This window comes from Calidris pugnax, unplaced genomic scaffold, assembly GCF_001431845.1.
Source record: "Calidris pugnax isolate Ruff unplaced genomic scaffold, ASM143184v1 scaffold21, whole genome shotgun sequence".
Classification (NCBI taxonomy): domain Eukaryota; kingdom Metazoa; phylum Chordata; class Aves; order Charadriiformes; family Scolopacidae; genus Calidris; species Calidris pugnax.
Window position 1 is genome coordinate 4275788 of NW_015090770.1, and position 22150 is coordinate 4297937.

At 41.3% G+C, this 22150-nt stretch overlaps 1 protein-coding gene across 4 annotated transcripts; it reads left to right on the forward strand.

Moving 5' to 3' along the window:
- The first annotated feature begins 106 nt into the window (after positions 1-106).
- Positions 107-21492, forward strand: IQCB1 (IQ motif containing B1). Of its 4 annotated transcripts, none has more exons than XM_014939940.1 (14): positions 107-188; positions 678-962; positions 1770-1932; positions 3643-3772; positions 6398-6491; positions 7538-7637; positions 8004-8176; positions 10819-10931; positions 12020-12129; positions 16377-16519; positions 16951-17099; positions 17565-17693; positions 18075-18231; positions 19306-21492. In XM_014939940.1, exons 2-14 carry the CDS (start codon positions 845-847, stop codon positions 19533-19535), a joined length of 1809 nt encoding a protein of 602 aa, XP_014795426.1. In that variant the 5' UTR covers positions 107-188; positions 678-844; the 3' UTR covers positions 19536-21492. The 4 variants fall into 4 exon arrangements, with proteins under 4 accessions (XP_014795426.1, XP_014795420.1, XP_014795434.1 ...); XM_014939934.1 differs by having other exon boundaries at positions 130-225; XM_014939948.1 differs by lacking the exon at positions 107-188 and adding an exon at positions 257-271.
- Positions 21493-22150: the final 658 nt, after the last annotated feature.

Below are 22150 nucleotides of genomic sequence, written 5' to 3' on the forward strand. Positions count from 1 at the left end.
ACTCACCTCCCATTGGCCGGCGGCGGCGGAGCTCCTCCTCCTCAGCCTCTGACGTCACGGACTAGGAGGGACTCGGATTGGACCGCCGGGCGTCCCTCTGTGAATTTCCACGAGTGGAAAGCAGTCGGAGGTGCCAGCCCGCACGCGGATATGCAAATAGCACCCGCCTCCTTTAAGGGAGAGCGCTGGTTGGTGGAGAGCGGCCGCGACCACACAGCTGGGAGGGTAGGGGAGGAGGGGGGGGCGTGGGGGAGCGGTGGGGTTAGAGCCGGTGGGTTCTGTCTTCCAATCCCCCCCCATACACCCCCCACCGAAATGGGGCAGCCCCTGCGCGGCGGTGAGGGAGGTTGAGGAGGGGGGGGAAGGGGCTTCCCCTCAGAAGGGCCTGTCAGTGGGTCCCGGGGGCGCCGTGGGGGACCCTGAGGTGGAAGAAGGCACCTGTCCCTCCCCAGCCTGATGGCGAGCCCTTCCCCTACCCCCGCCGCCGCCCGTGGTTCAGGTGATGGCCCTCGGGGAGGCCTCTCAGGCTGCTCGCCCCATGGGGCCTCTCTCGGGCGGCCCTGCTGGAGCCCTGTGCTCCCGGCAGAGCCAGGCCCGCCGCCCTGAGACGCGACGTGAGGGAGAGTGATGGGTGGGTGGGTGGATGGAGCTTCATCCGTGTTTGTTTCCTTCCTTAGGGGGAGACTTGCGGCCCCAGGCACAGAGCAGAGCTTCCAGCTGATGGTCCTGGAGCTGGAGGTTTGCTGGCAGGGTTGATGGCGTAAGGACCCCACACCAGCAGCGAAACAATTACAGAGGGAAAGAGGCTGGAATCAATGGTGTTGCCGGCCCTTCTCTGTTTCAAATGGCCAACGCACCCAGCGCAAGTCTGGCATCTGCGGACCCCAGGGTACTGGCCTTAGCTGCTCAGGTCACTGAGAGCAGAGAACAGGACATCCCCCTGCTACTTCTGAAGTTAAAGGGTAATTAATACAATTTCTGAGATGAAAGGATGAGGTATTGAAGTGCAGACGCTCCTTCCTCTTGCCTCCTTAGAGACAGAAGGTTTTTCTGAGTGTTTCTGGCGGAACTGGAAGCTCTGTAAGGCTGATAATATGACTTCTCCTGAGAATGGTATTGAGTGGCATTTGGCTTGGCAACAGTAAGGAGGAGCTGGGGAGCAAATGGAGAGGAAGTCTTTTCTCCCTCTCAGCTGTCACTGTGCTTGTAAGACCCCTGCTGATGTGAGCAAGGACCTTACAGTTGTTCACATCATTTCTCCCAGTGCTTTTGGGTGGAAAGCAGGAGTGGTCGTTAGCGGTCGATTTTTAAGTCTACACATAGAAATGCAATTGCAAGCTCCCATGTGACTCCCCCTGTCTTTCCTTTTGCCACATAGCCACTGTTCATAGAAACAAGTTAGGTCCTGTTCTAAATTGGGATGTAATTATAAGGAAGCTATATGTTCCACAGTGGTTGTGGTTTTATCTGGCCTAGGAAATTCATACAAATGGGCTATATCCCAGGTAATGTATGTTTTGCTAGTAAATGTGTAATGAGAAAATGGAAACCTAAGTTTAGCTATCTTTCCCAATTGTCCTATAATCTAACGAATGGATTGTAGCTTTAGGAGTGAGAAATGCTGACAAAATGTTTTATGCTGTTGTTAGCACTTTTAGAATTACCTTAATCCTGTTTCTGTGTACACATGTTTTAGAAAAAAAAAATAATAATCTTACACATCAGAATCTTATGCTCCTCTTTGTCTCTGTCCTGCTTTCTTCCCACAGGAATTTTAAATACTGCTTCCTTGGGACGCGAAGAAGCCAAAAAAATTAAGCAAGATATATACAATTATGATCTTACCCAGTACTGCATGCTCGTCCTTAGACAAGACCACTCTCGACTGCGTGGAGGCTGGGCGACTGCTGCCCAGTTAGCAGAGATACTAAGGTTAAAAAAAAAAATGCTAAGAAGTTTTCTGCTTGTTTTCTTTCTGGCCTTTCATCTTGCTCTTTTTCTTTTCAAGCTGTAATACGTTGGCTCCCATCCAGAACAAGGCTTGTTGTTCAGGAAAGGCCAGGGTTAAAGTGCAGGGAGCAGTCAAGAGCAGAGGGGTCAGGCATAGCCTAATTGGTCCTGTTTAATTCATTCGCATTGTGTTTCATTGAGCTGGGTAAACTGTTTGGTGGGAACAGTTTTTGTGTTGGCTTTACCTTTTCATGTGAACAGTACTCATCAGTGTCACAGTTCTTACCCAGTAATTGCTAATTTTGAATTTCAGTTATTTTTAAAAGTTTGTGTACTTAGATTTCCTCTTGCAAAAATCTTCAGCTTGATTGACTCACAGCTTGGCTCATTTAAATACCTATTTAATATACCTATTTGAAATATCTATTTGCATTTTAAACATAATAGAGGACTCGGTTCATACAGACTAGATAGCTTGATGTAGTGATCTTGTGAGAATGGCATAATTAAGTTTAATTCATAGCTAGTAAATAAGACGTCTTTAAACTCAAATCCCCAGTGATGCCATCTCAATCTTTGATGTCAGGGAAAATAATAAGTTTTAAATTTTCCCTGAGTTGTGCTTGATTTTGGCTTAACTAGGGAGAGGAATTCTAAGGCATGAAGCAATTAAGCAACCATCTCTTATTTATGCCATATCTGCAGTATGAATTTTTAATGCCAGTAATTTCACTAAGAGATGCAAGATTTATCACCAGAGTTGTGTGATACTTAAATCATCTCCTATAAGCTATTTCAGTTTGCAGAGGAAACTGAAATTTATTTTAGCTATAAAAATGTCCTTCTGTAACTCAATGAATCTCAGCTTCATGCCTAGAATTTGGTTTCCAAGGGCTTTGTTAAGCAAAGCTTTACGTGTGTGCATTCACAAAAAGCTAACAGAGCCCAGATAAGATGTCAGAAAGCAAAATTCATAAAAAGTCAGGAAGACTCTTTTGTTGCACTAGTATCAGTGCGGAGTACAGAACTGGAAAGCTTCCCAATTGTAAAATGTGCAGTTTCTTGTAAAAAGTCTTCCAGAAATGACCGACGTGTTTGTGGTGAGTAAAATAAGAAAACTGAGATCTGAAGAACTGATTTCTAGCCCACGTGTATTCCTCAGTTAGAGAAAAGTTGTTGAGAGATTTGCTGAAGGTTTTGTGGTAAGTAATGGGGTTTTTATACGTATTTTTATTTCCTGATCTGCACCTCCCTCATCGTCAGGCTTCCTTTATCAGGTTTTTGCCTACCTTTCTATTTTGCCTTTTTCTTTTTCCCTTTTAACCATCAGAACCCTTCCCTAGCATGTGGAACAAGCCTGAACAGATCCTATGAAGCTAAAGGAGAAGGTGCCTTAGATATGTTTCAGACTCAGCCATGCTGCATTAAGCAGTAATATACTTGCTGTCTCCTGCCTGTCAGTGATTCCTCTTCCTTTTGAGGCAGCTACCTTGGAGCCAGTCACAGCAGTTAGCTGCTGTTCAGTGTTGAATTGTCCCATGCCAGTGAAGCATTTCTTCTCCAATGACGTGACATTCATTCTAAGCTGTTCAAACAGGCCTTCAGCTATTCAGGTTGCTTTTTTTTTTCCTTTCTTTTGTTTTGTTTTGTGTTTATTTTTTGGTTTTTTGGTGTTTTTTTTTCCCATTTCAGTCATTGTTGTGTAGGACTAGAGGTGAAAGAAGATCCTGAGGAATTTCACAAGAAATTTCTTCCTTCAGCTATAGACAGCCTGCTGTTTTTGGGAAGACGCTTGCAAGCACGATTTATCCGAGCTATCAAGGTATTTAAATTTCATAGTTAAAAGAGCAGAGAGCCTCCGTGAACTTTCCAATGTTATGTGTTGTATAAGTAGGATATTATTCTAGGGACACTGTACCATGAACATTTGTTTTCCAGAAATTACAGTAGTTTTTCTTGTGCCCTGGAGCTTTGAAACAGAAAACTGTCATTGTGGTGCATTCAGTCCATTACATGCCCAAAGCTGGTTTGTTACCATAGGTTTGTTTAAAGAGTTTGGCTTCTACTTTTCACAAGTTTTAAAGGCAGGGGGAAGGACTGCAATTATAAGCAGGATAGAAGAACTAGAGCATTAGGATAGAAAAAAGTGCCTTACAAAAGGCAGCATCTCAGTCACGGTAGTGTCTTTTTAACTTTGCATATAATTAGTTCAGTCTTTGTTACGGCTCTGTTCCCACTGCTTTATTCAGCATTACAAAAAAGATTTAGGAAGTCTTAAGATTTTAAATCAAATCTGTTGAAGTTTGTTTTGCCATACAATTTCTGCTGCGAAATTGGCAAAGAATTCCAAAACTGCGCACTGCTTCTGAACCTGCACATTGGGAACCCCAAAGGCAGGCTTTGTGAATTTTTAAGTTTGAACAGTTCTCTCCCTCTTTGCAGAGAAGAATGGGTTTGCCCATCTGGGATCCCTCGTGCTTTTGAAACATTGTGAGTTTCAGAATCAGATGAAAAAAACCCAACAAGCGAAACCCATGAATAATTTAAATAACCCACCTCATGGATTCTGATAGTTTCTTTTTACTATCTTTAAAACAGTTTCCCCTTAGTATCTCATTTCTTGGCTCGCTGGCTTCTTGCCTGTAGTTTTGGTATGGAGTTTTGTGCTAGGCACCACAAACGCAATCAATTCTCAGAAAGTATCAGTAGAGTAACATATTTTCTGTTATTTCACTACTGTGGAAGTGCATTTAGTGCTTAAGAAGGGAGCTTCCTGAATGACATCCCAGGAGACTCAAGTCTTATCCACAACATGTAATTTCCCCCACACTTTCTTATTATGTCTCAGGCTACATGCTACTTGAGTCATGCTTGTGGGCAAAGATTTCTTTTGAATGCAAATGCAGTCTACGTTATAATTAGTCCTTTGGCTTCTAAACCTTGTGGTCTCAGAGGTGACTGGGCACCCAGACTTGGTGCTTGCTCAGTGGAACTTTGGAAATCCCACTCTACCAGTGCAGATTTGTAGTTTATTCTGCCCTCATTTGCTTTTTGTAGAAGTCTTTGAAGTGAAGGGAAGTACTGAAATAGCTTTCAGAAACTGACGTATTGCCAAAACACAGAACAGATAATATTACAGCTTAACTTATTACTGTGATTTTGTATCTCTCATTGTCAGCAGAGAACCAAATACAAAGTTAAACCATGACTGACGGCTGGAACTTACGGCAGGGATCTAGGAATAGACTTTCCAGAGTGTCATTTGTGAAGGCTCAATTAATGTGGGAGGTGTCAGGCCAAGTGCTTTATAACAACATTTGTCAGCAATGTGGTAGTATCAAAAGCCCCTTTGCTGCCACACACCAGGATTTGAGATTTCCAGTGGCCTGTGGCTCACACCTGGAATTCAGAATCTAGGCCGTGCCTCTGTATGTGTGTTCATGTGTTAAAACCTGGATCCTACCTGGTCATTTTTCCCACTCCAGTGTTATCACAGGCAGGCACATAACATAGTCTGTTTGGCAAACTCATCAAACTTTACCTTAATACTGGTTTGGTGTTTGCTCCCAGACCTCCAACTAGGAGGTGCTTCTGAAGCCTTACCATGCTGGTTTTAAGGAACCTTTTCCATTTTTACTGTGTCCTTGGCCACTTTGGACCATTTTTTTTCCCCGTGCTGTAATCTTAAATAATATATTTCACACTCTGTGGATTAAATCTGTGATGCATTTGTACTGAGCTATTATTTGCTGTCTTAGCCCTCCTGTGCTATAAAATATTTTTTTAAGGAGTAAACAAAACTTCTCTCTCCCTGTTATGATGTTTTCAGGAATGGATGCTTTTTGAGTATGTTTAGACTTTTCTTGATTGATCTCTGGCCTTGAAGGACTCATGAGTTACTTTTTTTGACTGGTTCCTACAGTTTCACCAAACTCATCTGGGAATTTGATGGTGTTTTGGGCTCCAAATGCCTGAAACATACAAACCTTTCCACTACATCAAGCTGAAGTCTTCAGTGAAGATACATACACATGTGTTTACCTATTTTTTTTTTTTTTTTTTTTTTTTTTGAAAAAAAAAAAAAAAAAAAAAAAAAAAAAAAAAAAAAAAAAAAAAAAAGTTCTAGGAAAAATATTAAACCCTCCTGTGCTATAAAATATTTTTTTAAGGAGTAAACAAAACTTCTCTCTCCCTGTTATGATGTTTTCAGGAATGGATGCTTTTTGAGTATGTTTAGACTTTTCTTGATTGATCTCTGGCCTTGAAGGACTCATGAGTTACTTTTTTTGACTGGTTCCTACAGTTTCACCAAACTCATCTGGGAATTTGATGGTGTTTTGGGCTCCAAATGCCTGAAACATACAAACCTTTCCACTACATCAAGCTGAAGTCTTCAGTGAAAATACATACACATGGTTTTTACTTTTTTTTTTTTTTTTTTGCTTAGGATGAAGAAAACCAAGATTTTTTACGCTGGTTCCAAACAGTAACTGATGCCATCTGCTGGCTGTTCGGTGGGCATATTCAACTAGCAGCATGTGGTAAGGGAAAAGTAAACACATAAAACAACTGAAAATTTATTTATGGCAACTGCAGGTATCAAGAATCACTCTCAAGATAATCTCCACATAGTATTCTACATTGGAGTAGATGTTAAATCAATTTCTTAAAGTAGTCTGCTCAACAGAAACAGCAATAGCTAAAATGAAAACGACCCACTAAAGAGAAATACAAGTTCCCCTTCTAGTCTTTCCAAGACAAACATTAGAAGTGTTTTCCTGTAATTTTCCTTTGTAATTCTATACCTTAAAAAAATCAGATATTTTTTTTCTGATAAGATACAGTTGATCTTTTCACCCGTGTGTGATTAACATACACAGAAACTTGATCAGAGTACGTTGCCGCCCCTGGAAAGTGGGTAGACTTGAAAATAGATTTCCGAAGTTGTTGCCCTGCCAGGGAATTTTACAAATATCTAACAAACTTCACTGTACACTTCAGACCAAAATAAGCTTTCAAGTAAACCAGTGTTAATCACGCTGATTTTAAAAAGCACAGTTTGGTTTTGTTTCTAATATAGAACAAAAACCTAAGGATCATAAGATGTGTAACTAAAAACACACACAGTCAGAAAAATTACTAAATATGTAGATAGTGATACAAAGATGGTGCTTTAATGACATCAGTGGACTTGCATTAAATAAACTTGGTGTAACAAACTGTCAGAAGTCCCTACCTTCACTGGATATTGTTGCCCCAGTGAAAATTCCACTGTTGTAATAAGAAACTGGTACTAGTGTAACATAAAAGGTTTTAAGGCTTTTATTCCATTGCAACACCAGTGCCTGAGGGATATCCAAAGGCAGAAAAAACAGGGCTCAACATGTTTTTTGGATGTTAAAGTAGTTTACTTATTCCAGTAATTTTCAGTGTAAGAATTATAAAAGAAGGAGTTTGTTCCAGAAACAGTATCTGGTTTTACTCGCTGTAGCATATGTTTCATAATGAATTTTATTTGTTTTATGGTATTTTCAAGTCTGGTTCTGATTGTGTGATTTCTTGTTTGCTTGTTTTTGTTTCTTTGCAGTACTGCAAAATGATCACTTCCTGCAGTTGTTAATAACGGATGATGTTGAAACAGCAATTATAATGATGTCTGTTTTACACAATATTTTGAGGGTCAATAGGTTAGTTCTTTTCATATAATTGATTTTTCTGAATCTTAAATTTAAAACTTGATGTCATTCCTGCTTGGTAAAATTGAGCTTTTTCTTATACAAGGAGTGTTGTGGGGTTTTTTTACCTAGTCATTGTAGACATAGAAAAAATAGCTCTTTTCTTTATCTTCTTATTAAATTGAGGGAATGGGAAACAGTTGGTTGAGTTGTACTGCCTGGATCAAATTGCTGGTCCAGCTAGCTGTTATGTTGGTTTGCTGAATGCCTGACATATCTAAAAATAAGTCACTGTTAAAAAGCTCATAGTTTGTAATTAACACTTCAGTTCTGTGTGTCCCCCCATCACTTTTTAATTTTTTTTCCTGGTTTTTAAAGTTCTGTCTTGCTCCAGGTTGATGAAAGGACCCTTCACTCTGTTTTGGATGAACTTGTTTATAAGCTTTCATCTACCTCCAATCCTGTTGTAGGAAATGCTGCTACAAAACTCCTATTGTTGGTGGCAAAATGTTGCAAGCAGCTTGTGAAGTTGCTCAGAGCTCGCTACAAAGGTTGGTAAGCACACGAGGGACCTGCCACTCAGCCTCCTCTTACATTCACTGTAAAAATACAAAAGGTGGAGGTTCCCATCTCAGTTCAATAACTACCCAAAACAGATGAAAACTGCAGTGCTGTGTTGTTGAGTGTTTTTATTTTTCCTTCTATTCTGTTCATTTTCATTGTAGTTTAAGGTGCCGCACCTCTTTCTGTTTCCTAGATTGATTTTCTTCTCTCTGTTGAGGACTCTGCATGTGGCAACTTGTCTCTTAAAGCTGTTGTTTGTCGCTTCCAACCTGATGGACTTTACTTCTTTCTATGTGATGTTCTGCACCTTTTTTTCCTGTGCAGGTTGGCTGTTGAGAGATCCAAGTGGCAGGGTGCCTGTGCTGCCTGTGTGTCAGACATTTGCCAGTGTGCTAAGGCTCCCTAGTCCAGAAGCAGGAAAGTTTTGCTTAAAGCCAAGTCCTGACCCCGGCTGTTAGAGGTCTCCTTATCTGATGGGTGCTGCTCTCTGTTACTGAGGAACTGACTGCCTTTTGCTATCCAAGGGATTGGAATGAACTCTTTCCAAAAATTTATGAAATGAGTTTATCGTTTTGTCTTGATGCCTTTAGATGAGGAGGCTGAGTATGCATATAATTTGCTCTGTTATTCATTATTTAATGAGATGTCCCATTTAATGTTTCTGTCTCTAGCCTAGCAGGGAGCTCCAGGAAACCCCTTTGTCCTCTGTCATGCCCACAGAGACTAAGAAAGAGGCTTTGATGTTTGCCAGATCTTTTATATTCTGGATGTTATTGATGGTCAAAACTACTTGTGAGCAGCCTCAGTCCTTTGGGGACAAAGACAGTAAGAAGTGGGTGAGCAAGACAAAAAGGCCCAATTCCCTTTTTTTAACGCTTGTGCTGACTGCTTATTAGGCAGTGCCAGCCAAATGAATTTTGGGAGCAGATGGGCAGCTTTGCCACCCTTTTACCTATAGAATTGGAAGAGGGCTTCCTTTTGGTATGAAATTAAGTATAACGTGCCTAAGGCTGGTGTCACACTGCAGGTTCTTGTGAAGCTGCTGTGATGGTCTGATCATCCCAGCTGTAGAATGCTGGCTTGTCTGAAAAAGTGCAAGTCTCCATTAAAGGATTATACTTTATTTTGGTCTAGAATCACAATATGCCACAGTAATTTAGAGACTCAATCTCTCTTCTGCACGTTTCCTATTTCCTCTAAGAAAAAAAAATCACTTTTTCCCCTTTTTTTTGTTTTTTTTTTTTTTTTTACGTTAGAGTCTGTATGTTAATTTTCACTCAGGCTTTGGAATCCTTTAGATAGTTTGAGGAACAGCAGCAACAAAGAAAACATTACAGGGTTTCCACCATCTGGTCATCTCATTGAAGTAACTTGGCTTCACAGTGGCTCAGAGCCGTTGCCAGTGGAAGGTACTTCAGCCCAAACTTTCTGCCAGTAAAGGCAGCCTGCCGGTGGTGAGGACATCACCTGAACCTCACGTCTCCAAGACTAGTCCAGTCTTTACACCACGTTTCCAGGAGGGCCTGGGCTTTTTGTCTGCATGGGTTGACGCCTCTGAGAGACACACACAGGGTGCTCCCTGTCAGTAGCTGAAAGGTTCATACAGCTGTGTAATCTGTACAGAAACTGGCAAGTGGTTGCATCAGAGCCACAGGACTTCTGTGAGGAACCTGCTTTGCGTCACCAGGCTACGTGGTTTTGCAGAGCTCAGGCAACATTAGGGCATCCGCTGACTCCATTTGGAGTCTCACCTGTCTCTCCTGAAGTGTGTAACTGTCATCGTCGTCATTCCAAAATGGTGCATGTGTGGTAGAACAGAGGTGCCATTTCTGTTTGCCTGAAGGGCTTTGTGCTTCACGTCCAGATCCTGTAAGAATATATAGGAGTGTTGGAGTTGCTGTGTATGAATATGCTTTTGGACAATAATTTGAAAATGGGAGTTGCCTGAACCTGCAGTTTTTCAGGAAGCTATCCAATCACCTCTCTACCTCCTGCTCTCTTTCCTTTTCCTTCCAACTCCCTGCAAAACTCTGGGATTTGTCTGATACAAAGCTAAAAAGCATGTTACTGTCTACTCGTGCCCTGTGTGCAGCACAGCGAGTGTGTGTGTGGTGCAGGGGAAGCAGAAGTGTGCTTTTCAGCTACTGTGAACCTAAAAAGTTGTTTTGTCTCAGGGATTGGATGAACACGTACTTGCAGTTGGAATATGCTATACAGATAAGACATCAAAGGATTCCAGTTATAAATAAATAAATTTTATTACGAAAAATATGAAATCTGTGTTAATAAAACCTAGCACTTGGATGGTGCTTTACATCCTTGTAGTACCTTTCAATGACTTACTGATAAGACACTGCAAGTACATTGATAATTTAACTGCCAGTTATGTAGACATAATAGATAGTGACTTGGACATACAAAATTGCAATCACTGTATAATAATTCTCTGTGATGGTTGGAGGACCAGATATTCATTGAAACTCAAAGATGACTGATGGTGTTCAGCTCTAGTGTTCCTTTGCACATAGAATCAGATTTGATTTTTTGACTTGAAAATTGTTAGTTGAAATCCTGAAAAGGAAAATTCACCTTAGCGGTATCAAGTGCTTCTTCTCTCTCTCTTTCTTAGGATTAAAAGGGCTTTTAAGTAAACAGTGGACTGGCAAAGGATTTGACAGGGATCTCAGTCAGCTCTTGGACCTGCTGGACTTGGAACAATCCAGTGGAAAAGGAGAAATGCAGGTGCTGAAGTTTAATGGGACTTTTGTATGTGAAATCATAGTTACATGTGATTTATATATGTTTAGAATGGATTTACTCTGTCACTTTAGCGCTTTTAAAAGCCTGTGTTATTTTTCCACTATATTAATGGATTTTTAAATTTTCTATTTATTAATTTTTTTTCCCTCCATCATTTTTTAAAACATCAAGATAATTGTCCTGTGGTATGGGACTGTGACACGAGAGATTGACTTTCTGTTACAGATTCACCATAGATTTCTATACAACTTTAGGGGGGAAAAATTAATTTAGTTTTGCTAACCATAAAACAAAAATAACTGTATCTGCTTTTCTCACATCAATGTTACAAATTTAGATCTCCGAACTCTAGGCAGTATTCACATAGAATTAAGTAAGTCATACAGAGAAAATGTTCAGCAAGGACACTTTCTGGGCTATGTTCCCAATAAAAGAGATGATGTGTGTTTTATGAACTTGTTAAAATTTTACATTCAGGCTTTTCAAAGACAGTACTTTAAAGGAAATCAGAGTTATGTTTATAGAGACCTGCTTTCTTCTTCAACAGATCAGGGTGTTTAGTGTTAGGGTTTTTTTTAAAAAAAAAAGTTCCATTTAAGACTAGAATAGATTTTTTTTTTCATGTTTGTTGCATTTCAGTGACTTCTGATCATACTGCAAATGTAACATTTTTCCTGCTGCTAATTCTCCAGACTTATCTTTCTGTCCTCTCTAGTGTAGGTGTTCTGATTGAATCACCATTATCAAGTGCTTCAGGTGTTTTAAATACAAATTTCTAGCATTGATTGATGCAGATAATATATATTTTTGCTGTAGATTCATTTGTTTACCACAGAGAGCATCAATCCAGATGATCAGATTAGCTGCCTTTGGAGCAAGTACAGGTGTCGTGATAATAATTGTCTTATAGGACCTTAAATTCCCCAAGCAGTTACAAGTACTGAATATTGATGCATTTGAAAACTGATGTTTTTTTGGCCAAATGTTGAGATTGTTCCAAATATGCAAGCAGTAATAAAATGGCTTTATATACAGAGAAAATATTCTACCACCTGCTTTGTTAATTTCAGAGGCAGCATCAAGCAGCTTGTATAATCCAGGCTGCGTGGAGGGGATTTCAGACAAGGAAAAGGCTGAAAAAACTACCCCAAGCAGTGACCGCTCTACAGAGAAGCTTCAGGTAAACAGCATGGCTTTGAAAAAGCACTGAAGAGAAGAATCTAGTAAGAAGGTTTGGTTTGTCTTGGTTTTTCTCAGTTCAGAGTCGTTGGAGCTGTTGTCCAGGTATCAGTGCCCAGGCTGTCCTGGTTCATGAGGTTACTTTGTACCAGGTGTAGAACTTCCCATTTGAACTTCATGTGGCTTCTGTTGACCAATTTTCTGTGCTTGTGGAGGTTCCTCTGCGTGTCAGCCCTGCCCTGCATGGCAGACTGTGATGACAGCCTTGATAAAGTCAAGCAAAATGATGTCCACTGCTCTTCCCTTGTCCACAGAGTCAGTCATCTCATCACAGAAAGCAATCAGGCTGATCAAATATGATTTGCCTGTGATAAACCTATGCTGGCTGTTCCCATTCACTTCCTGTCCTTCCTGGAAATAGCTTCCCTGAGGATTTGTTCCCATGTCCCAGGCTGTAAGTTTGGGCTGACCAAGAGCTCCTGTATCTTGAAGATGCTTTTTTTCCAGTCAGCTGTTATTTCTCTAACATAAAGGTAATGTAATGCCAATACGAGCTGTTTCACTACAGATGCTTGTAGCAGAAACATCCAAACAATGTGCTTTTCCAGCAGTACCAAACTGCCATTTCTGGTGCCAAAAGCTCCAACTGTCCCTTTCTCAGCTGCCAAACTTCTCTGCAAAAAAAAAATACTTTTATGAAGCTTCTATATGTTTTCCGTGTAAAAAATTTATGGCATATGAGACGCTAAAAGTGTGGTACGCTGTAGCATGGGATTGCACCAAATAGCACTAGAGGATGATGTACTGGTGGTAGAATGTTTTACTGGTTCACAGTTAACTTGATGCAAAATTTCACTATAAATTGAATGTGGAGCTGTCCTGGAGTTTCTAATCTGCTGTGCCAGAGAGCTGCAGAAACCAAGGCCCCTAGTGCTTGCTCCGTATAGTGATTGCAAGACATTGTTCTTCATTAATATTTGAAATCTTTGACTCTCAGAACTGGAGTCGCTTCAGTGACCTAGAAATAGTATCCTCTGACTTGGAGCACCACGGAAGAATGGAGCTACGTAAATAATGCTTGTCTGTCTTGAAGTAAGACTTCAACAGTAATGTTAGCACATGTTAAGCTAACTCTTTTGAGAAATTTGATGTGAATTTAACATAGGATAAAGGATCTAAATGAAGTTCAGACTCTGCAGCAAGTTTCTTTAACCTTTTTTTTTGCACATGTTGAGCATTACCATGTCAAAACTAGGCCTTAGAAATCAATTACTCAATTCACTTTGCATTATGATCAAGGTGTTAGAAAGTAGACAGTTACAATTTGTTGTCTGACTGCATTACGAAAATATTGGACTATTTAGGGTGTAATCCTTAACTTCTGAAAGATTTGCAGGGGCAAGCAGTGTGTCCATAGAGGGCCACTAGCCACTCCAGCTTTTGTGCTGAAACACCAAGAATGACATCCTTGGCACTCCTTTTTACTCCACCATACACTTTGAGACAATATTCCTGCCCTCATCAGGCACTTTGGAAGCCAAAATAGAAGCCCAGAAAACTTGGATGATGGGCAAAGCGTAACGTGGTGAAGCAGAAGGGAAAGGGTGGCGAGACTATTGGCAAGCAGAAAGCTACTTGACTTGTGTCAGATTTCCAATACTGTAAGCGTTAGTATGTGCCTCTTGAGTAATTCTTGAGTCATTTAAAAGGATTTTTGAATGTGTTTGTTTAATATTGAGAGGAATGGAAATGTATTAACGTCCTTACAGTTGTATGTTCATGGCTCAGTCAGTCCCAATGTGCTGAGTAAATACAGTAGCTGTACAGCTCCAGTGTTGTTTTCTTTTCTGTCTAGTTCAAAGCTGCAGTTAGTGTTACACTGAATTATCGTGTTTGGAATACTCTAAGCATGACTTTAGAAGAGGTTTCAAGAGGACTTTTTAATTTTTAACAGTCAGGGTTTGGTTATATTCACAGATTTATTTTAGAACAAGTGTGGTTAAATACTACTGAGGTTGAAACTCCAAACTTGGCTCACCTGCAGCTGCAGTGGAAGATCTTCAACTCTGCAAGTTATAAACTCCTGAAACTCTGGTTTCAGAAATGTCTCCTCAGTGAATATTTAGGCCTGTAATTTCTCCTTGAAGTTAGTTCGCTTTTATATAGCTAATTGTAGAACTGTTGAAATGGCAATAATTTGTATTAGTCATGCCTCAAAAATCAAACCATTTTATATATATATAAAGAGATGATCACCGGTGGTCATCATGGTGGAGGCTGATCTGTGCCATAAACTCCTGTCACACTGTATCTGTTTTGCTTTTGTTCAGAGGCAGTTCCCTGTCACAGTGTGGTCTTCTGCAAACAAATAGGTCTTATCATTAGGAGGAACTGAGACTGAAGAAGAGTGTGTGTTTTGCAGGCTGCATGGGAAAGAATCAGTATCAAATTTAAATACCTGACAGACACCATTGGTAGTTTCACAGATGCACATCTGAGAGGTTCATGCAACATTCTTGTAGTTTTCCACCTAATAGAGCTGATAAAAATTTCTAGGGAAAATTATTGATAGTTTTATCAAGAAAATGTCATCAAAAGTTCTGTTTGATCCTGTGACATCGTTCCACTTAGAATTATAATATGTGCCTGCCTGGATTAAAAATGCAAAGATTTACAGCTCTAATTTGCAGAAATGTGGGCTGAAGACCTCTGGTTTCCTTGAGTCTATTCTGATGTAATCACATATGCTATGGTCTGTCTGTGTAGGTGGATGTGTGGGCACGCTTCAAGTCTGCATTACTGTCATAAAAGGATTATGGTCTCTCAGATCGTGGTGGAGGCTGTTTATCAGTTCGGGTCAGATCGTTAAATCCAGAGCATCTCTTTCACACAGTGGCTTCCATCCCATCTTCCCCCACCCAGTTACAGAGACTGAGGAGAAAGTATGGTTGGTAGAAAAAATACAACTCAATTTATACTGGTGATGGGAAACACACAAATAACTCAATAGTACTGCGAATCTAAAGGTATGTGACACGTAGCGATACCAAAATTGCTGGAGGTTAGTTCTGATCTATGAACGTTTTTTTTCCCCCTTTGTGGCACTCCTTATGCCTCTGCTCTGTCCGTTTGTTCTCTTTCCTAGTGCTTAGGGTGCTCCTTTCATTGTGCTTGGAAAAGTGCTGGAGAAATGCTCAGGGCTGTGGGTCCCTTGGGGTACTCAGGTCCTGAGCGGGCAAGTGATTTCGCTGCAATAGGAGAAGAGGAGTCGTCACATCGTGACCTCATTGTAAAGTCTCAAGTGTTAAACTGCTAATGGGGTCAGGTCCATTGGGACAAGAAGGGGTAGTGAAGGGAGGGGAGTCCTAGCTCACAGCTCCTCATGCTTCACTGAGACCATGTCAAAGTGGTCTCAGAAACTATTAGTATCAGTACATCACTATATTTAGTATTAATATATTAGTTTCTATATTAATATGTTACTGTATATATATAATTGATTTAGAGGCTATTATTAGCTTAAACTCTCTGGGGGCCAGCTACAGAGTTTTCAGATGTCTCATCTGTGAAACATCTGCTGGGGCTTTTCGGATGCCAAGCACAGCGGGGCAACATCCTAACAGCAAATTACAGCAACTAGTATAGATCAAGACAAGTTTGCAAAAAAATTCTTTCCTAGTGTTCTGTTAACAAAGTTGATGGAGAAAACATGTCAGTCTGGATTTCCTGGAGCAAAAAAAAATCCCTCCAAATTTAAGAAGTGAGCCTGAACAGCCAACATTCTGATCTACTCTTGCAGTCAGTCCAAAAATAATAGCATGTATTATGGAAAGCAGGTGCCACGCTTGATGGATGCACTGGAAAAGGTGCGTGCTGGAGCAGATGACTAATGTTGCTTTACCTCTTCCCCAGATGATGGAATCAAAGTTGTTGTTCTAGTTCATGCTGGCTGTGAATGTCCCACATGGAGCACTGTTCCCTTCAGAGTCCTTAGAACTTTGTCCTTTGATTGGATACCAGGTTGAGCGACTGGCTCTGATTTTTTCATGGCTATAGACAGTGTGGTGATTTGTTTGCTTGCAGGTGATTTCTCGTTGCTCGGTGTGGTCCTGCAGCTAACAGCTGGGATGGCACGTTATTTTGTGGATTTCCTCCCTCGATGCTGGACCATTTAACACAGAGAGAACAAGAGCTGCTTTTAAGAAATGTACAATTTAAGCTAATTGTTAATGTATTTGTATATTGCAGAGCTAAGCGGGAACAGGAGCTGCAGCACTTAAAAAAACAGAAGGAAGAGGAGGCTCTAAAACTGCAAATGCAACTTCAGAGACAGAGGGCCATGAGACTCTTCCATGAACGACAGCTGGCCTTACTGGAAATAATCCATCCCAGTATGATATATATTAAACTATATCAGAAGATTAAACTGTCTGGGTCTCCTTAAGAACAGTTTCCCCAAATATATTTCCTAATCATGTGTGTCTGTTTGCACTTTAGTCTTACTATCTCTTCTGACCCAATTATCTGACACAGAATATGCTAATTCTACAAGGGCTCAGTAACTACTGATCAAGATCTGCTGCCTTCAAAATGGCACAGGTGAAAGGGAAATCCAGTTTTCTGGTGTTACAAAGTTCCATTGCAGCTCTAAGTTTCTGAGACCTAGCCCACAGCGAGCAGACCTTGGATGAAGAGGGGTTTTTAACTGATAGCACCCCAGCTTTTGTAGTATTGTCTAGTTTGAGGTGTAGTAGTTCAAAAGAAAATTGTTAAGAGAGCCCAACCCACAGTCTTTATAACTGAATTTGTATTACGTTTGTAGGTCAGGTAAATAAATACATGGAGGAAATGGAGGGGAAATCAGCATTAACTATCCAGAGATTCTGGAGAGGGTATAGAGCAAGGAGAAATTTTCATCAACAGAGACAATCACTTAAGGAGTATAAAGCAGCTGTTGTCATTCAGAGAGCAGTAAGTATATGCACTTTGTTCTGACAGTAGGCAGGACTGAGGGGATTATTGCAATGCCACAAAATGCTCTGTTTATTCTCTTACTGTTGATGTGGCCATAATTGATTAAAAAATTATTCAGAGGATGATAGTCCAGAGCCACAAGTTGTTTAGATGGGTTAAACATTGCATATGTTACAAAATCTTATGCAGTCTTGCAACTAAAATATAAGAGGTGCCACTTTGAAACCTGAGGTTGGAATTTCACCACACTACAGATGAGTCAGTAATTTATTATGAGTGTTCTTATTTATGAATTAGTATTCATGCGGACCGTTGTATGTTGTCTTTTCAGCATCATAGCTAAATTTATGCTTTAGCAGATGCAATGCTGAAATGTTTTTCTTTCATTGATTGATTACAAACAAAGCAAGAAGACAAACTTCCTGTGTGTGATTGTCATATTCTCCTTTGTTCTTTACAAAGGCTTTTAAATTCTTGGAAAAACGAAGGAGGAGGAGACCTCTCTCTCCTTGGAAAGATCCCAAGGGACTGACTGATGAGCAGAGACTAGCCTTGCAGCAGAAGGTGGATGACTACATCAAATTGCATCCGGTCTGTTTCTTAGTCATTTCACAATTCGCATTAATGATGTAACATAAAATACTGTAGGGATGAAATATATTCAGCTTCATAAATTCTGATCAAGATAATCCATGTGAGGTATGCATACATTAACCCTGCTGCTTTGACAGCGAGCCACTAGAATATTGGGGATTTTAACCATTAATCTAATAAAAAAAAGTCAAAGCGAACTATAATTGGAAAATTTATATACTTGATGATGGATAGCTTTGGAGAGATCTGCAGAGGAAGCAAAATTATTAAGTTAACAATTAAGAACAGCATTTGCATTCCTTGTTTGGACATTATTCTGCCCCCAAAAGATTTAAAATAACCAGCTTCTAATTGTAACAAACTGTTATTTCCCTCCAGGCTTCCCAAATGTCAGAAGAAATGAGTAAAGAATTGCATATGCAGGCCCAGGAAAAGCTGGCACAGTTCCTGTTGAGGAGCAGACTGGATCAGAGAGCAGCGCAGCGGAGAGAGACGTTACTGGCTCAGGTCAACACCGATGTGGAGCTGCTAATGAGTATGTGACCGCTCTGGTCCTAGTTTTGATTACCGTTTGGATTAAACTAATTTAGAGAGAAAATTAGAGGGAACAGTGGTAAAGCCTCATTTCAAAACTGAAATATCTTTCTTCCTTTGCCATCTGCCTTATCTTGAGATTCAGGCTTTGTTAGAGATTATCCAAGTGTTGCTATAGGTTACGTATACACAGCTGCTTGTCAAGGAGCATCTTGTTCTTCTGCTAAAAGTCTCTCTGATATCTTCACAAGAAAGCAATAGTCCTCTAAAAGGCATTAAAATTTGTAAGAAGGGGATCTCACACAACCTCTTACTCTGCTTGTTTCATTTTGTTCTGTTTTCTTGTGTTGTAAGTAAGCCACTGGTTGAAGTGCTCTCACCTCTTCCAGATGAAGAGGGAAATCATTGAGTTATGAATTCTGAGTCACGTTTTCATTTTCTCTGGCGTGGCTTTATTTGAAATGGAATTCACTCCTGTGCTGTCTTAATTCCAGACAAGTAGCCTGGAGTGAAAGAGTGAGAATAGCAAACTGCAGCCACCAGAGAGCACCCAAGCTGGACAAAATTCAGCAAGTTACTGAATTCCATTATTTAGTCTGTCACGTGCTGTGTCACTGCAGCTCATCGCCCCCTGAACAGGCAAATCAGCGACAGACACTCGCACTGTGCTGGGTCCCCCAGGCAGGGAATAGACAGCGCTGCTGCATGAGCCCTGGAAACATGACACTGATGTCACCCTGCACCAGGAGCCCTGATCTGGCAGGAGCGACCAGGACCTCCTCTTTCTCTTAGGTCATAGTTTCACAAGAAGTCATTTTAGTGGATGCCACCACTGCACCTGAATTAAGTAGTCCTGCTTTCCCCCCTTCTTCCCCCATTATGTGTTTATTTTTTCAGATTAGCCTTAATTTGGATTACTTCTCCAGTCAGGTTTATCATGCAACCATAAAATTGCAATGCCAGTGTAGGGAAAGGACAGTGGGAAGTGGGAGGGTAGTGCTGCTTCTTTTTTTTGTTTGAAATACTCCTAAAACTGCAAGCAAAATACAGAAAATAATTCCCCTTGTTTTCACAGATGCTCCAGGGTTAGCAGAGACCACAGGAAAAGATCTTGATGTCTTTATGAGCCGATCAGTCCCTGTAGCTACCAAGGCAAGACAATCCCACAACACTATGCTGAAATACACTCGCTGGCCGTGGTGGAAGAAGCTTGGAGATGAATTTGTGGAGGATGATGTCATTCCTGATGATGCCCTAAATGCAGAACTGGGAACTCTGTTTATTGGTGGAAGGAAATCCTTTTAGGTAACAGGCAGAAGAATTTCACAGTCAGCCAGACTCGTATCTTGCACTATGTATTCACTTGTGTGTGTTTTTAAGGAAGGAAAACACTTGAATTGTAAGACAAAAAGCACTGAAAAAGACCAAAGCCTTATTTTAGTGCATTTTACTTATTAAGAATCTCTTCCTGTACATGAATAGTTAGATCCTATTGATTATGTTGTTTCAAATAGGATTTAAATACTGTAGTTGTAAACGAGAGGATATTTTGTAATTTGTCCCACTTTAAAAGTAAGTTCATAACCTTTGGCTTTTCAGTTCTTATTCAGATCTTATAAGAATTCTTATTCTTACGTGTAAAGAATCATACCATTGTAAAAGCCTGGGCTTTTATAGCAAAACACTTTATCTGGTGATGTGCTTTGAGATAAAGATGGGTTCAGAACAAACCAAGACTCCAATAAGAAGTCAAGCAAGGGTGGGCAAGCTGGGTGCTTATGGCAGGGTAGATGAGCTAACTCCAGTTAGCACAGGCAAAGCTTGGCCTGAAGAACATCACCAGCCTCTTGGTAGCAGCAAGGGGAAAAGTAAAAGGAGGGAAAAATGCCAGTATTCTTGGATTATATGTGTTTTCCTTTAAAAGTGTGCAGTTCTTCCCACAACCAATGCAGTGCATTGTTAACACAGGCACAGTCCAAACTGTTACAAGGGATTGTAGCCTCAGTGTGACCATCTGGACCATCAGCTCTGTCTTCTCAAACCATGCAGATGCTGTTTAATCCGGAAAGGTCTCCAGCACAGGGACCTGATATGCAGTGAAGACCTACAGTCAGGGGCTGAAGGCAACTGCTTATCAATGTGCCCAGAAAGCAAGGAGAACTCAAGGCCACAGCTACTGCTGTAGGTACCTGTGCTATTTTTTAAGTGAGAGGCTGAGAGAGTTTTAAGAATTAGATCTTACCTCACTGCAGAGGAGGAAAAAGCGCAGTGATTTCTGCCAGTTGTACGTGGGCAGCGATACTGGTTCAGCATGTTTGTTTTCCATTCTCTTTAGAAGGTTTTGAGTTTTAGTTTTAGTGGAGATGAATGGAAAACAAATAAATAGAAATAGCGGGCAGAAGCCCAAGCCCGTTCAGATGCAGCTGATACATAGAAATTAATAACTGGAGAGCTGCCAAGAGGAAGAGCTCTGCTTTGGGTTAATTTTTTTAACAGAGCTGTGATTTGGAAGGCACTGAATTGGCTCTCCGCTCCTTTCTTGGAGAGTTTACTGGTGGAACAATCCATTAAGTATTTGCCAGAGCTCTTGCATGTGTCTGTTGAGTTACAGACTGTTCTGCGCAGCCCTGCTACTAGTTTTAGGCTGTGCTTGTAAGATGACAGGTCCCCTACAGCCACCAGCGTGGAGGGGCTGTGGGGCAGTCACCAAGCGCTCCCAGGGATGGAAGCTACCCCCCAGCAGCTGCCAAGCTCTGGAGAAGGCCCAGCATCTCTGGATGAGCTGCAGTAAGCCAGCTGGTCCCTCACAAATACACAAGTCCTCTGTGCACGGCATAGTTCCCTCTGCCGTGTAACCACTGACCCAAACTATTTTGAGACAGCAGCCTCTGCTGTTATGTTTATTCCTAATCACCTTCATTATAACAGCTCTTTAGCACAGGGGGATGTTCACAAAGGTGTTTTGCTTAATGTATTTAATGTAAAGAGATGACTCCCTCGGCCAGTGTTAAATACCAACTGAATTACAGAGCCATCTTACCAAAAAGCCATTTATTGTAATGGCCTCTGCCACTCGCTGCCATTAGAGTGGGTAATGAACTCCCCCTTTGGAATATGCAATTTGCTGGATAATGGGGGGTTTTTAAGTGAACAGAGAGCCTGGTGGAAGGTGCAGTCTTGCTGGAGGAATTCAAGTTGCTGCGTTGTGTATTCCCAGCCCGGCTCCACCGCTGCTCTGGTAAATAAAAATGCCTCTTCTTACTTTGTGCTTGTCACCAGGAGATCTGTCATCACCATTTTACAGACCAGGGAAACCAAGGCAAGAGAGCCATGAGGGAACATGTCCATGGCCATAGATAACTGTATAACCTGACACTTGTTTCTGTTACTGTCCCAGGCAGAACAAGCCAGAAAGGAGCCACTGGAGCATGCTGGGGTAGTGCTGGGAGATGCTCTTGGATGCCAGTCGCTGTGGTCAGCTTGAATCTGGGCCCAGCAAAAGAGATCCCCAAGCTCCCCTGCTTGCCCCCCTTTGCTCACAGTGGGAGGGATTTGGCATAGCTTGGTTCATCTTCTCTTCAGGTCCTCCTGTGCCATGCACAGGATGTGCCGCTGGCGACTTACTTCACTGCAGCTCCTTCTGGCATGAAATACTCCTGCCTGAATAATGGGAGCAAACGTAGACCACTGAGCAGAAGCCACCTCCAGCCTGCTACCAGGTGAACAGTCCTGTCACCTAGAAAAAGGCAGTAAGAGAGGCTGTGAGCTGAGATGGGGCTAGTCCTGCCCCCGTTTGTCTACTTGCCACAGACCACAGGCATGCCTGGAAAGCACATAAATGTGCCACACAAGTGGTCCAGCTGGGTAGGAGAATGAGCAGAATTGGGTCATGCCCAGCAGGTCTGGGCTGTGCTGCTTTG